At 40.0% G+C, this 16192-nt stretch overlaps 1 protein-coding gene and 1 pseudogene across 7 annotated transcripts in view; one reads left to right on the plus strand and one right to left on the minus strand.

Moving 5' to 3' along the window:
* TRIM24 (tripartite motif containing 24) overlaps positions 1 to 16192 on the minus strand; it is a 123184-nt gene that overhangs the window by 48647 nt on the left and 58345 nt on the right. For all 6 annotated transcript variants that reach the window (XR_013523768.1, XR_013523767.1, XM_035254649.3 and 3 more), the window contains exons 3-4: positions 7949 to 8096; positions 4266 to 4398 (exon numbers count right to left, since the gene is read on the minus strand). Coding sequence is in view for 4 of the 6 variants with exons in the window: in XM_035254649.3 (XP_035110540.3) it covers positions 4266 to 4398; positions 7949 to 8096 (281 nt within the window). In the remaining 2 variants the exon portion in view is untranslated. The remainder of the gene's footprint in view (positions 1 to 4265; positions 4399 to 7948; positions 8097 to 16192) is intronic.
* Positions 13432 to 15242, plus strand: LOC108592940 (cyclin-dependent kinases regulatory subunit 1 pseudogene; annotated as a pseudogene). Its single transcript, XR_013523769.1, has one exon. The product of XR_013523769.1 is annotated as a cyclin-dependent kinases regulatory subunit 1 pseudogene (transcript).

The following is a 16192-nucleotide window of genomic DNA, read 5'->3' on the forward strand; positions in this document are numbered from 1 at the left end:
TATATCATTTGTCTAAATAATGTCTTCTAAATAACTTGGTTCTTTAATCTAGGATATAATTCCAGGATTGTGCATCAGTACACTTAGTTATCACAAGTTTCATTTCCAAATATACGGTATCTTTCAATCTTTTCAAATTTAAGACTTTAGCATATGGTCAGTTAAAACTATCTTATTGTATGCTTGTAAAGAATGTGTATTTTGGGGTACAGTGTTCCATAATGTCCATAAAACACTACGCTATGTTATTAAATCTTTTTTTTTTTTTTTGAGACGGAGTTTCGTTCTTTGTCACTCATGCTGGAGTGCAATGATGTGATCTTGGCTCACTGCAACCTCCGCCTCCCAGGTTCAGGCCATTCTCCTACCTCAGCCTCCTGAGTAGCTGGGATTACAGGCGTGAGGCACCACGCCCGACCCTTATTTCTCTATCTTTACTGATTTTTTCGTCTGCTTGTTTTGTTCTTTATTTATTACAGATAGGTCTTACTTCCACCTCAGTTTCCTGAGTAGCTAGGTAGGTGCCTGCCACACTGCTCGGCTTCAAATATTGCATAAAGTGGCAACTCCACTATGCCTATGGACTTTTCTATTAGTTTGAAGTTCTTTATTGGTAAATTTATAATCTGTATAAATTTACAATGCATATCTTTTAAGATGAAGAGAGCCTTTTCATCCTTACAAAGTTTCCCTCTTTCCTCCAAGTAATGGATTTTGTATACTATGCAATCTTGCCTTTGGTTAGTATTTATATGGCGTGTCTCTTCCCATTAACTCTTTTATATATTCAGTTTTTAGATATATCTCACAAAAAGAAAATAGCACATTTTTGTGTTTTCCTTCTTATCCAGTCCGAAACCTGTCTTATAATTTGGAACATTTTGTCTGTTTCCATTTAGTATAATTATGGTATGTTTGTAGATCTATCAACTTACCAAGGCCTCATTACATTCCATCTGTTGTTTATTTCTTTTTCTCACTTTTTGACCTTTGTTTATACTGATTATTCCACATTCCCACAACTGCCCACACCTTGGTAACTGTATATTCTTACTATTCTTTTAGTGACTACTCTAGACATTACAAAAACAAATTTTTACATGTCATCATTTAATATCTATACTTTTCATGCTCTCCCATGCATGGACCTTAGAACATAAATTCCATAACCTTTTAGCATATTTGCTGCTATGTGGTATACATTTACACACAGCACACCAACAAGATATTGTTGTTTCCTAAGTCAACATTCATTTAGATTTACTCATACCTATTATTTTAATTGCTCTGTAATCCTTTATCTGTTTTTCTCCTGCTAAAAGGTACTTTAAGTGAGACTTTACCAGGGATATGCTTTCCCAGTTTATTTTGTCTGAAGCGTTTTTATCTACCTTCATATTTAAAGAATATGCGGGGCTGGGTGCGGTGGCTCACGCCTATAATCCCAGCACTTTGGGAGGCTGAGGCGGGTGGATCACAAGGTCAAGAGATCAAGACCATCCTGGTCAACAAGGTGAAACCCCATCTCTACTAAAAATACGAAAACTAGCTGGGCATGGTGGTGTGCGCCTGTAGTCCCAGCTACTTGGGAGGCTGAGGCAGGAGAATTGCTTGAACCCAGAAGGAGGAGGTTGCGGTGAGCCAAGATCGTGCCATTGCACTCCAGTCTGGGTAACAACAGTGATACTCGGTCTCAAAAAAAATAAAGAATATGCGGGCCAGGAGTGGTAGCTCATGCCTGTAATCCCAGCACTTTGGGAGGCCAAGGTGGGCGGATCACCTGAGTTCAGGAATTTGAGACCAGCCTGGCCAACATGGTGAAATCCCGTCTTTACTAAAAATATAAAAATTAGCCAAGCATGGTGGCGCACGCATGTAATCCCAGCTACTCAGGAGGCTGAAGCAGGAGAATCATTTGAATCCGAGAGGCGGAGGCTGCAGCAAGCCGAGATCACACCATTGCACTCCAGCCTGGGCAACGAATGAGACTACATCTCAAAAAATATACATATGCTTACTGGGTACAGAATTTTAGATTTGAAAGTTACTTTATTTTTGTACTTCAAAAATATTATTTTCTTAATTATCCTGGTAGGGGATTGTGCAACTTCTTAAATATGGGCTTAATGTCTTTCATCAGCTTCTGAAAGTTCTCAGCTATTATATTCTGTCTTCAACTATTGCTTCCTTCCCCTTTTCTGTACTTTCCATTCTTCTTGGACTGTAATTACATCCATGTCTCTTCTACTTTTCATCCTCCCTTGTTTATCATGCTTCTTTATGGATATTTTCTTAGTTTTCTTCTAGCTCATTAATTCTCATTTCATGCTAAGCCAAATCTGTTCTTAAACCCTTCTACTGAGTTAATTTTAGTTACTGTAATTTTCAGGGTTTTTTGTTTTTCTTTCTTCTTTAAGACACAGGATCTCATTCTGTCACCTGGACTAGAATGCAGTGGTGCTATCACTGCAGCCTTGAACTCCTGGGCTCAAGCAATCCTCCCGCCTCAGTCTCCCAAGTAGGTAGGAATACAAGCACACATCACTGTGCCTGACTAATTTAATTTTCTGTAGAGATGGGTCTCACTATGTTCACATTGTCTAATCTCCTAACAAACCTGGTTATTCTAATTCTGTGAATATCGCTTTTGCAAACTTCATTACCGAATAAGTTAGAGACCTAGGATGTTTTCTTTGTCTTTCTGGTAGGGATTTACATTTGATTCTAACAGGAAACTTGAGAAACCAGATATGATTTCACTTTAATCCAATTTTAGGTGCGGAGCTTTAGTCCCTGTGAGGAACTACTTACTAGCTAATTACCTTTACTGTAATAGTGTAGACTTTTAGGGTCCCAACTCAAGACAAGCAGCAGCATTCACCATGCATGATCCTTATAGTCTAAGCTAGGACTTCTCAGCCCTGTGAGGCTAATAAAAGTTCTCCTCAATCTCTAGAAATACCTCAAGGGGAGAAAAAAGCTCCTATCATTCTTTGTCCCCACTCCAACCCAATACTGTCCAATACTGCTTTACTATTTTATTAGTTCTAGCATTTCATATAGACAATTTCTGTATTCTGTCCAAGTTTTCTAGTCATTCTAACTGTTGGTCCAAATTATCTAGTCTGCCATTATCAGGAGCCTAGACCATCATAAGCAATTATATTTGTATCAATCTGAATCTTACCATCTAAATTACCTGTTGCTGACCTGAATGTCTATTGTGATCAGATTTAAAAGTAAGCTTTATGCTGGGCACAGTGGCTCACGCCTGTAATCCCAGCACCTTAGGAGGCCAACGCGGGAGGATCACTTGACATCACGAGTTTAAGACCAGGCTGAATAACATGGTAAAACCCCGTCCCTACTAAAATACAAAAATTTAGCCAGGCATGGTGTGGTGGGTGACTGTAATCCCAGCTACTTGGGAGACTGAGACAGGAGAATCACTTGATCCTTGGAGGCAGAGGTTGCAGTGAGCTGAGATCGTGCCACTGCACTCCAGCCTGGGTGACAGAGCGAGACTGTGTCTCAAAAAATAAAATAAAATAAAATATAAAATAAAACAAAGATCAGAACATTTTCTGGGCACAATGGCTCATGCTTGTAATCCCAGCACTTTGGGAGGCTGAGGAGGGTGGATCACCTGACGTCAGGAGTTCAAGACCAGCCTGGGCAACATGGTGAAACCCCATCTCTAAAAAGAAAAAAAAATTAATTAAAAAAAATAAATAAAAGTAAGCTTTGCTAGGAACTATAATGAACTGGAAAAGGCATGTCTCAAATGTTGACATGAAAGTATACAGACTCAGGGCTAGAAAATCCAGAGATCTAGATATTTTAAAAAATGTAAAAATCTCCTCATTTTGCAATGCTGGCAACTAGTTCTATATATTTTAAAACAGTGTGTTAGCCAGTGTCCTCAACTCAGGATGATTTTTCTCCTTAGGCCGTTGCCAATGTCTGGAGCTATATTTTAGTTGTCACAACTAGGGAGGGTTAGAGGGTTACTACTGGCATCTAGTTGGTAGAGGTCAAGCATGCTAACCACCATATAATACACAGATCAGTCCCCAACAATAACTATCTAGCCCAAAATGTCAGTAGTGTCAAAATTGACAAACCCTGGTATGGGCCAGCATATTGCTGGCCAAACAAACCTCTATTTGCAGACTGCCATTTGACCAGGGTGGCAGCAGTCCTTTAGTCCTCTAAAGCTCTATATGCATCTATACACAAATCTATATAACCAAAGATGCTGGTACCTATGCTCTTTATGTTCTAATAACTGACAGTCCCGACATGTCAGTTTGTCACATGTCTCACAGTACAGCTTCAACTGCTCCTTTTTATGAAAAGGACAAAACACTGGTCGCTGGCTAGTGACACCAACTGCCTCTGCAGAAACAATGGGAGAAAAAGAGAAGAAAATTAACATAATTGAATAGTAAATAATTATCAGATTGCCCATTTGAATTCACATCTATTGATATAAACACTACAGCTTCACCTATACTATTGCCGTAACTTTCACTAAGAATTAGATATTAAGATATCACATATCGTGTCAGCATTTCAGAAAAATTAACCTTTTCATTTTTCAAGTAGAAATTAAAATTAATTCAGAAGTAAACGAAAGAACTACGTGTAGTTAAAAATATGTTTTACTGCATTAAAAAGTCTGAAGAAGACAGCCCTGGTGAATATGAACCACCAGGACGTCTTCTATTCCAAATATGAGAGGAGAATTTTTGAAAACGCAATTAGGAAAATCAAGCCGGGCACAGTGGCCTACGCCTGTAGACTCAGCTAGTCAGGAAGCTGGACTGAGAGAATCGCTTGCTTGAGCCCAAGCGGTTTTTGAGTCCAGTCTAGGAACACTGCATGACCTCACAGATAGAGACAGAGAGGCAGAGAAAGAGATGGAAAGAGAGGGAGGAAGAAAGAAAATATATTACAAATGTCTAAAAGTAGTAGTCAAATAAATTATTAACCCACTCTTGTAAAAATCCTAACAGAGGATACCCATCAATACAGAAATAATGTTTTCATTATTACGCTCTAGTTTTCTAGTGTGGGGATAAAACTGGAAAATGTTTACATCATAATGTTAAGTGGAAAAATCAGAATATGAATAAATATAATTAAATAGTAAACCTCAGTTATCTTACTAATAATTAAAGGCAAAATACAAACATTACAGAAATAATCCTACCTCCAGAGATAATTAATCTTAATAACATGGTATGTATTACTCTAGTTTTTCTAAATATGGAAGTACATATAGTATAGTGCTACATTTTATAAAACAATAAATGGTAGTACATATATTGTCGAGATTTTTTTCTCACTTAACTCTACCTTAGATACCTTTCTGTATTAGTAAAATATATCCACCTCATTCTTATTAACTATATAGTATTTCATAAAACAGTTATACCGGTATACCACTTACAAAGGATATTTATAAGTTATTCATTTTTCAATATTGCAAATAGTGCTGAAATAAACATGAAAATTATAAATCATTTAAATGTTTCCATAAGATAAATTCTTAGTAGTAGAATTGTTACGTCAAAGGGTAATTCAAATAGAAAAATAATAAATAATTGTGCCAATCTGTACTCCGACCAGTATTGAGTGGCTATTAACCATATTAATAGGGGGGAACTCTCTAAATTTTCATCTTTGACAATTTAATAAATGCAAGATAGTAAAGTATGTACTTCACTATCTTAGAATGCATTTCTTTAATCACTGAGATGAATCAACGTTCAGTTATCAGTCATTTGCATTTCTTTTTATAATGCACAGATCAATCCCCAACAAAAAAGAATTTTTATAATGCACAGATCAATCCCCAACAAAAAAGAATCTAGCTCAAAATGTCAACAGGGCCAAAACTGACGCAACTGATCTATATGCAGACTGCCAGTAGGTTTTGTTTGGCCAGCAGTATGCTGGCCTATACCAGGCGTGGTGGCTCAGCACTTTGGGAGCCTGAGGCGGGTGGATCACTTGAGGTTAGGAGTTCGAGACCAACCTGGCCAACATGGTGAAACCCCGTCTCTACTAAAAATACAAAAATTAGCCAGGCATGGTGGCACAGGCATGTAATCCCAGACACTCGGGAGGCCAAAGCAGGAGAATTGCTTGAATACGGAAAGTCGACGTTGCAGTGAGCCGAGACTGCACCACTGCACTCTGGCCTCAGTCTTGAAGTGAGAGTCTGTCTCAGTAAAAAAAAAAAAAAAAAAAAAACCTCAAACCTAAGGTAACCTGAGAGGAATTACAGATAAAATTAATGAACTAAAAAATATAAAACAGACAAATTCAAGAGCTACTTCTGAAGACAGAAATATGTAAACATGTACAATGTAGAACAAAAATAAAAATAACCAGAGAGAGAAAACTGGCAATATATATATTGTAAGAATATTCAAAGCACAACACATCAAGATGAAATAGAATTAACTCCAGCAATGCAAAGATGGTTCAATCTTTTTACTTTTCTTTTCTTTTTTTTTTTGAGACAGGGTCTCACACTGTCACCCAGGTGGAGTGCAATGACAATGATCACAGCTCCCTGCAGCCTCAAGCTCCCTGGCTCAAGCAATCCTTCTACCATCTCACCTCCCAGGTTGTTGCGATTACAAGCATGTACTACCATGCCCAGTGAATTTTCTGATTTTTTTGTAGATAACGTTTCATCATGTTGCCAAGGCTGGTCTAGAACTCTTGGGCTGAAGCAATCATCCCACTTTAGCTTCCCAAAGTGCTGGGATTACACCAAATCTTTCACTACTCTCAAACAAGCAAAGAAAAAAAGAAGTTTTGCTACATTTTGATACAGGCTATTACATGAGTAAATTCTTAAAATATTATGCTAAGTAAAATAAGTTAGGTATCAAAGGACATCATACTGTATGATTCCACTTGGGTGAAATATCTAGAACAAGCACATTTATAGAGACAGAAAATAAAGGCTGAGCGCAGTGACCATATGCTTGTAATCCCAGCATTTTAGAAGGCCAAGGCTGGCAGATCACTTGAAGTCAGGAGTTCGAGATCAGTCTGGCCAACATGGTAAAACACCGTGTCTACTAAAAATACAAAACTTAGACAGAAGTGGTGGTGCATGCCTGTAATCCCAGCTACAGGCAGGAGAATTGCATAAACCCATGTGCAGAGGTTGTAGTGAGCTGAGATTGTGCCACTACACTACAGCCAGCCTAGGTGACAGAGTAAGACTCCATTTAAAAAAAAGAAAATAGGGTAGAATTTACCAGGAGCTAGGGGAAGAAAATTGGAGTTATTAAAGGGTACAAAAAAAGACGCTGACTGGGGTGATGAAAAAGTTCTGAAAATAGTAATGATGGTTGCACAATGTGTAAATGTAATAAATGCCACTGAATTATACACTTAAAAAGTTAAAATGACAAATTTTATGTTGCACGTATTTTACCAAACTAAAAAAATGTATTATTGAACTGCATTAAAAACAAAACAATAAAACCAAAAATAATAATTACATAAAAAAGCCTCTCTGGCTATCCATATATCAGACAAATTTCAAAAAGCAGGTTTATTACAAGAATGTCAAAAGCAAAAAGAGTTGTAAAATATTTGAGCCCACTCCTTGTTGTTACCTTAGAGAGAAGAAAAATAAAAAGCAAATTTTTTCTCCATTTGTTCTATATTCACACCAAATGAAGACATTTATAGAAGCAGAAAGACAGGCAGTATGAATGTAAAACAGGGTTCTACATCTATTCACACTTGCCAACATTTGTAAGCACTTAAATTTCAATTATAATATAAGCCTCTCTTAATCAAGAGTACATTTAATACTTAACAAAACAAATGTGTCAAAACAAGTCAATACAGGAAGGAAGAAAAGACAAGGGGAAAGACAGAAGAAAAAAAATAAAAAGAACTCATTTATTACCTGGAGATACTTCCTCTTTCTGTCTGACAGTGTGGTCTTTTGTGAACTTTACCCTCTGATGAGCTCTGATACATGTCTTGCAGAGCCATTCAACACACTCTACACAAAAGCCATTAGCTTCTGCGTTGTCCTCACAGCTTGTGCACACCTGACAAGAAAAGAACCATGGCACGTGAATTTTTGACAAAATGAAAAGCAACTATACTGGGCTAAATCAGTTATTTCCTAACAGGGTTTGGAAATTTTGAACTGACAGTGTGTGTTACATTACACACATATGAAATTAACATACCATGAAGAGATAAGAATATAAGCACATTTTCTCCTTAATTCAGTATCCCAAATATTTTAGCTAGGTGTTTATTTCCCAAACATTATGCTAAGTGTGAGAATAAACAGTCAGGAAAAGCAAACATGGTCCAGGCCTTTATGATAACTACAGTCTTGTAGATAGTGCAGGTTCAAATCACAGTTCCCTCACTTACTAGAGCTCAGTGGTTTTGGGCAGGTTACATAGAGTACTCATCTTTAATATGAGGATATTACTGAGTAGCTGTGATGATTATTATTACTACTTTAATAGTACAGACATTACTGAGTAGTTGTGAAGATTAAATGTGAGGCAGATGTACATTATTAGAATAAGCATATCAACATATAACTGCAAACTGATCAATATATAACTACAAACTGAGAAGCACTATAAAGGAAATATATGGAAAGCAATATGAGCATATAATGAAGAATGAATCTCATTTTAGTGGGGTTGGAAGGCTGGGGAAAGCATGAGGAGGGATTACCCAGTGAAGGCTTTTACTTCTAGGAAGAGACAACAGCATGTACAAAAGTCCCAGGCAAGAAGAGCAAGAAGGTTCAAAGAACTGAAAGAAGGCAATGTGACTGAAGTGGTGCAATCAAGAAGACGGGCAAGAAAAGCTAGGACAAGATGGTCAGGGGCCAGATCAAGCAGTCACAAGGCAATTTTGGTCTTTGTCCAAAGACATCTATTAAAAGCTTTTAAGAAAATGACACAGCCAGATTTCCATTTTTATGTCACAATGGCTGCAATGTGGAGAACAAATTAGAAAAGGAGCAAGTGTTTGTATAATGACAAGCTAGGAGGATTTTTCAGTGGCTTTGGTGAGGGTTGCTGGAAGTGGTATATGGAGATGAGAAGAGGCTTGACAGTAAACTTCCACTTCAGTGGTTGACACAAGCCAAATACCTGATTATGTTCATAAACCAAAATCTACCTTTTCTCTGCACTTATCTTGAATCATTCTAACATCACTCTATACCACTGAATCCTGCTTCCTAGAAGCCACGTGAATTCCTTACTACCTGCCAATCCTCCTATCTCCCTGATTTTCCCTGTGGATCCCACCCTTCATCCTCTGATTCTGTAGTTTATGTTAGATTATAAGAACAAATCTCATCTACTTCCTTAGCCTCACATAGTATCTCTAAAAGGATGTAATCCAAAATTTAATCTCCATCGTAAGCTATAAGAAGAAATAAGTACTTTCTATTTACACCATTTAGGACAGATTGCTAGTACAAAGTGAAACAAAACAGGAAATGTGTGAGTGTGTGTGTGTGTGTGTGTGTGTGTGATATGCTACTGCTTATTCAAGAAAGATGGTGATATGGTTTGGATCTGTGTGCCTGCCCAAATTGCTGAATTGTAATCCCTAATGTTGGAGCTGGAGCCTGCTGGGAGATGGGTGGATTTCCTCCTTGGTGCTCTTCTCATGATAGTGAATTCTCCTGAGACCTGGTTAAATGTGTAGTGCCTCCCAGCTCTCTTTTGCTCCTGCTCCTGCCATGTGGATGAGCCTGCTTCTTCTTCACCCACTGCCATGATTGTAAGCTGAGCAGATGCCAGCATCATGTTTCCTGTACAGCCTGCAGAACCATGAGCCAATTAAACCTTTTTTTTTTTTTTGAGATGGAATCTCGCTCTGTTGCCCAAACTGGAGTGCAGTGAACGATCACGGCTCACCACAACCTCTGCCTCCTGGGTTTAAGTGATTTTCCTGCCTCAGCCTCCTGAGTAGGTGGGATTACAGGCGCCCGCCATAATGCCTGACTAACTTTTTTATTTTTAGTAGAGATCAAGTTTCTCCATGTTGGTCAGGCTGATCTCAAACTCCTAACACATCGTGATCCAACCACCTCGGTTTCCTAAAGTGCTGGGATTACAAGTGTGAGCCACTGCACCTGGCCTACACCTCTTTTCTTTATAAGTTACCCAGTCTCAGATATTTCTTTATAGCAATATGAGACTGGACTAATACAGAAAATTGGTACCAAGGAGTGGGGTACAGCTATAAAGATACCTAAAAGGCCGGCCACGGTGGCTCATCCCTGTAATCCCAGCACTTTGGGAGGCAAAGGCAGGCGGATCATGAGGTCAGGAGTTCAAGACCAGCCTGACCAACATGGTGAAACCCCGTCTCTACTAAAAATACAAAAATTAGCTGGGCATAGTGGTGCGTGCCTATAATCCCAGTTACTGTGGAGGCTGAGGCAGGAGAATAGCTTGAAGCTGAGAGGTGGAAGCTGCAGTGAGCCATTGCACTCCAGTCTGGGTGACAGAGCAAGACTCCATCTCCAAAAAAAATACCAGATACCTGAAAATGTGGAAGCAGCTCTGGAACTGGGTAGTGGGCAGAATTTCAAATGGTTTGGAGGGCACAGAAGAAGGCAGGAAGGTGAGGGAAATTTTGGAACTTCCTAGAGATTTGGTAAATTGTTGTGACCAAAATACTTAAAGTAATTTGGACAATGAGGTCCAGGCTGAGGAGTCTCAGATGGAAATAAACTTATTGGGAAACAGAGCAAAGGTCACTTCTGTTTTACCTTGGCAAAGAGCTTGGCTGGACTGTGCCCCTGCTCTAGGGATCTGTGGAACTCTGAATTTGACAGATGATTCAGAATATCTGGTGGATTAAATTTCTAAGCAGCAAAGTGTTCAAGATGTCATCTAGGTGCTTCTAACAACCTATGCTCACATGCATGAGCAAAGAAATGACCTAAAGTTGGAACTTAAATATTTCAAAGGGAAACATAGCATAAAAGTTTGGAAAATTTGCAGCCTGGTCATGTGGTAGAAAAGAAAAGCCCATTTTTAGGGGAGGAATTCAAGCAGGCTGCAGAAATTGGGGATAGGGGAAGGACTTGAAGGCATTTCAGAGACATTCTGAGCCCACTCCTGTTACAGGACCGGAGGCCTAAGAGGATTGAATGGTTTTATGGACCAGGCCAGCCCAGGCTCAGGACACTGCCCCCTGTGTCCCAACCTCTCTAGCTCCAGCCATGGCTCAAAGAGGCCCAGATACAGCTCACACTGCTGCTTCACAGGATGCAAGGCATAAGCCTTGGCAGCTTCCACATGCTGTTAAAGACTGCAGGTACACAGAACGCAAGAGATGACACTTGGGAGCCTCTGCCTAGATTTCAGAGGATTTATGGGAAAGCCTGCATGGATGTCCAAGCAGAAGCCTGCTGCAGGGGCAGAGACTTCATGGAGAACAACTACTTGGGCAACGCAGAGGAGAAATGTGGGGCTGGAGTACCCACACAGAGTCCCCACTGGGGCTCTCCCATATGGGAGAGTGCCACTGTCCTCCAGATCCCAGAACGGTAGATCCACCAGCAGCTTGCACCTTCAGCCTGTAAAAGTCACAGGCACCCATGAGAGAAGCTCATGAGAGCAGCTGCAGGGGCTGAACCTGCAAAGCCACAGAAGTAGGTATAGCTGCCCAAGGCTCTGGGAGCCCACCCCTTGTACCAGTGGGTCCTGGATGAGAGATGTAAAGTCAAAGGAGATTATTTTGGAGCCTTAAGATTTAATGACTAGTGCTGGGTTTTGGACTTGCGCAAGGCCCACAGCCCCTTTCTTTTGGCCAATTTCTCCATTTTGGAATGGGAGTATTTACCCAATGCCTGTACCCACATTGTATTTTGGAAGTAACTAACATGTTTTTGACTTTACAGGGTCATAGGCAGAAGGGACTTGCCTTGTCCTTCTCATCTCAAATATGAGACTTAGGCCTTTTGAGTTAAAATGCTAAAATGGTTAAGACTCTGAGGAACTTTTGGGAAGGCATGATTGAGTTTTGAAATGTGAGAAGGACATTAGATTTGGGAGGAGCCAGGGTGGAACAATATGGTTTGGATCTGCCGTCCCTGACCAAATTTCATGTAGAACTGCAATCCCCAATGTTGGAGGCAGGACCTGATGGGAGGTGACTGAATCATGCGGGTGGATTTCCCCCTTGGTGCTGTTCTCATGATAATGAGTTCACATGAGATGTGTTCATTTAAAACTATGTGGCACAGCTGGATGCAGTGGCCCATGCCTGTAATCCCGGCACTTTGGGAGGCCGAGGTGGGTGGATCACCTGAGGTCAGGAGTTCGAGACCAGCCTGGCTAACATGGTAAAACCCTGTTTCTACTAAAAATACAAAGAAAATTAGCTGGATGTGGTGGGGCATGCTTGTAATCCTAGCTACTCAGGAAGCTGAGGTAGAATTGCTTGAACTCAGGAGGCGGAGGTTGCAGTGAGCTGAGATCGCACCATTGCACTCCAGCTTTGACAATTAAGAGCAAAACTCCATCTAAAAAACAAAAAGAAAGAAAGAAAGAAAGAAAATAAAAAGAAAAAAGTGTGTGGCACCTCCAACCCTGAGGCCTCCCCAGAAGCTGAGCAGATGCCAGCATCGTGCTTTCTTTATAAATTACCCAGTCTCGGGTATTTCTTTATAGCAATGCAAAAACAGACTAATACGGATGGGATGGAGTGGGATGACTTGTTTTTTAAATTGTATATTAACATAATATTTAAAAAGGAAGGATAAACCATAAAGGACATTTAAATAGTTACATAAGGTTGGAAAGAAATAAGGCAGATGGATAGACAAAACAGGTATGAAATTTATCGATTTTCAAACAACATGAATGTTTTATATGTAGTTATATAAAATTTTAAAAATTTAAATTCCTAAATGACAAAGGTACAATTTAATAAATGAACCTGCCTAATCAAGTGGGTGGCTTAACCACACAGAGAAGATTTATTTATTTCAGGTAAACTTTAAAACATGATTTGACTGGCTGGGCGCAGTCGCTCACCCCTGTAATCCTAGCACTTTGGGAAGCCAAGGCAGGTGAATTGCCTGAACTCAGGAGTTCAAGACCAGCCCAGGCAACACAGTGAAACCCCATCTCTACTAAAATACAAAAAATTAGCTGGGAGTGGCGGCATGTGCCTGTAGTCCCAGCTACTCAAGAGGCTAAGGCAGGAGAATTGCTTGAATCCTGGAGGTGTAGGTTGCAGTAAGCCGAGATTGTGCCACTGCACTCCAGCTGGGGTGACTCCGTCTCTCCAAAAAAAAATTTTTTTAATTTAATAACTGCTGTCTTTTTTGCTATGTGTTTTGATACAAACATTCTACAACTTCTTTTTTCAGCTCCAACACCACTCTACTATAAACTCTTATTCCGCAAGCCACATTTATGCTGTACAAGCTGGTTTCACATTTTTATCTAACAATGGATAGTGCTGCAGGGAGAATGCAATGCCAGAAGAAGGCAGTTGATTCTCATAGTTAGCTTCCTCTTTTCTTCCTGTCTGCATGCAATTTCTGTGAGCATCACTCCAATTAATGCTGCTTCATTCCAGCTGCAGGAGTTCCTTCCTACAATGAGCTAGCTAGTTTGCAGTTTTTCCAGTATTTGTAGAACCAGCTTTACTATAATCCGCTTCAGAAATGCCAGCACCAATACTTCTGCCTGTCAGAAGTCTGAGTCCCAAGCCAAACACCAAGACTCCATCACCAGCCAAGTTACACTTCCTGAGCTTTAAGTTCCATGAGGCCCTTCCTGAGCTTTTTACCTTTTAATAATTCCAACCTTTTGCATTTGTTCCTTCAGATGCTTCTCAAAGTTGCTACCTCTGTGATACTTTAAGAATTTATTTGTGTCTTTTCAGAAAACCTTGTATCTAGTTTACAATTCCTTATTGTATTTTATTTTATTGAGACGGAGTCTCCCTCTGTTGTCCAGACTGGAGTGCAGTGGCACAATCTTAGCTCATTGCAACTTCCACCTGCCACATTCAAGCAATTCTCCTTCCTCAGCCTCCTGAGTAGCCGGGATTACAGGCATGTGCCATTACGACCAGGTAATTTTGTATTTTTAGTAGAGAAGGGGTTTCACCGTATCGGCCAGGCTGGTCTTGAACTCCTGACCTTGTGATCTGTCCGCTTCAGCCTCCCAAAGTGTTGGGATTACAGGCATAAGCCACTGTGCCCAGCCTTATAATTATAAAGAATTAAAATGATTCTTGGGGGCTGAAGGCTAGCAGACGAAGCGATCATGCTGAACAAACAAATTTACTATTCGGACAAATATGATGACGAGGAGTTTGAGTATCAGCATGTCATGCTGTCCAACGACGTAGCCAAGCTGGTCCCTAAAACCCATTTGATGTCTGAATCTGAATGGAGGAATCTTGGCGTTCAACAGAGTCAGAGTTGGGTCCATTATATGATCCATGAATCAGAACCTCACATCTTACTGTTCCGGCGCCCACTACCCAAGAAGTCGAAGAAATGAAGCTAGCAAGCCACTTTTCAGCCTCAAGCTTTACACAGCCGTCCTTACTTCCTAACATCTTTCTGATGACATTATTGTGTTGCCTTCTTGTTTCTCACTTTGAGATTTAAAAGATGTTCAATACACTGTTTGAATGTGCTGGTAACTGCTTTGCTTCTTGAGTAGAGCCACCGCCACCATAGCCCAGTCTGATGAGTGCTCTGTGGACCCACAGCCTCAGCTGAGTGTGACCCCCAGAAGCCACAGTGTGCTGTGTATCCAAAACACACTTGGCAGATGGAGGAAGCATCTGAGATTAAGAACATGGCTGTTATAGGGATTGTATAAACTTGTTTTTGTTTTTTTCTGCCAGGTGTTGTATGTATGGTGACTTGTGGATTTGTGTTTCAGTGTACTGGAAACTTTCCATTTTATTCAAGAAATCTGTTCATGCTATAAACCTTGATTAAAGAGGAAGTTTTTATAATCTTAAAAAAGAAAAAGATTCTTGATTGACCCAGATTATATATTATACATGTAATAAATATTATGCATGTACTATATATCACATACATATATATGTATATGCATATACATATGTATATATACACAGGTATGTGTGTATATATACATATATACACACACAAACGTACGTGTGTGTGTGTATGCTTTTTTTTTGAGATGGAATCTCACTCTGTTGCCCAGGCTGGAGTGTGGTGGCACAATCTCGGCTCACTGCAACCTCCACCTCCTAGGTTCACGTTATTCTCCTCCCTCAGCCCCGGAGCGGATGAGACCACAAGTGTGCACCACCATGCCTGGCTAATTTTTGCATTTTTAATAGAGACAGGGTTTCACCATGTTGGCCAGGCTGGTTAGGAACTCCTCATCTCAAGTGACCCGCCCACCTCGGCCTCCCAAAGTGCTGGGATAACAGGCATGAGCCACCATGCCCGGCCATGTTACACATATACATAAACATAAACTTTTTTCCTAGAGAAAATAAATTACATGACTGCAATTAATAACCAACATTTCGCAGTAGCTCACACCTGTAATCCCACCACTTTGGGAGGCTGAGGAGGGCGGATAATTTGCGGTTAGGAGTTCGAAACCAGCCTGGCTAACATGGTAAAAACCTGCCAGTACTAAAAATACAAAAATTAGCCAGGCATGGAGGTGGCCACCTGTAATTCCAACTACCAGGGAGGCTGAGGTTACAGTGAGCCGCGATCAAGCCACTACACTCCAGCCTGCGTGACAAAGTGGGGAAAAAAAAAAAATAAAGAACCAATATTTCTAGTATAAAAGAGATACAAATATAAAATCAAAAAAGCAAAACTCTATGATTCTAAATTTGATTTTAAAATATCAATATATACTTATATTTTCTTTTAGAAATAAAGTCTGTTAGGCCCTGAAGGCCTATGTAGGTGACCAACTCAGTGATGATAAGCACCCATCATACCATACTGTGGTCTCCAAACATCATTTCCCACAAAAAGGAATCAAAGCACCTAGAAGAAATGGCTGCTTCAAGGTCTAGAATAGAAAATGTCAAAAAAAAAAAAAGCAAGGGAGATAGTAATGACTACTGCAGACTCAAACAGAGGGGGACCCACACAGACACACAAAATCTCTCT

Source organism: Callithrix jacchus, chromosome 11, assembly GCF_049354715.1.
Source record: "Callithrix jacchus isolate 240 chromosome 11, calJac240_pri, whole genome shotgun sequence".
NCBI classification, from domain to species: domain Eukaryota; kingdom Metazoa; phylum Chordata; class Mammalia; order Primates; family Cebidae; genus Callithrix; species Callithrix jacchus.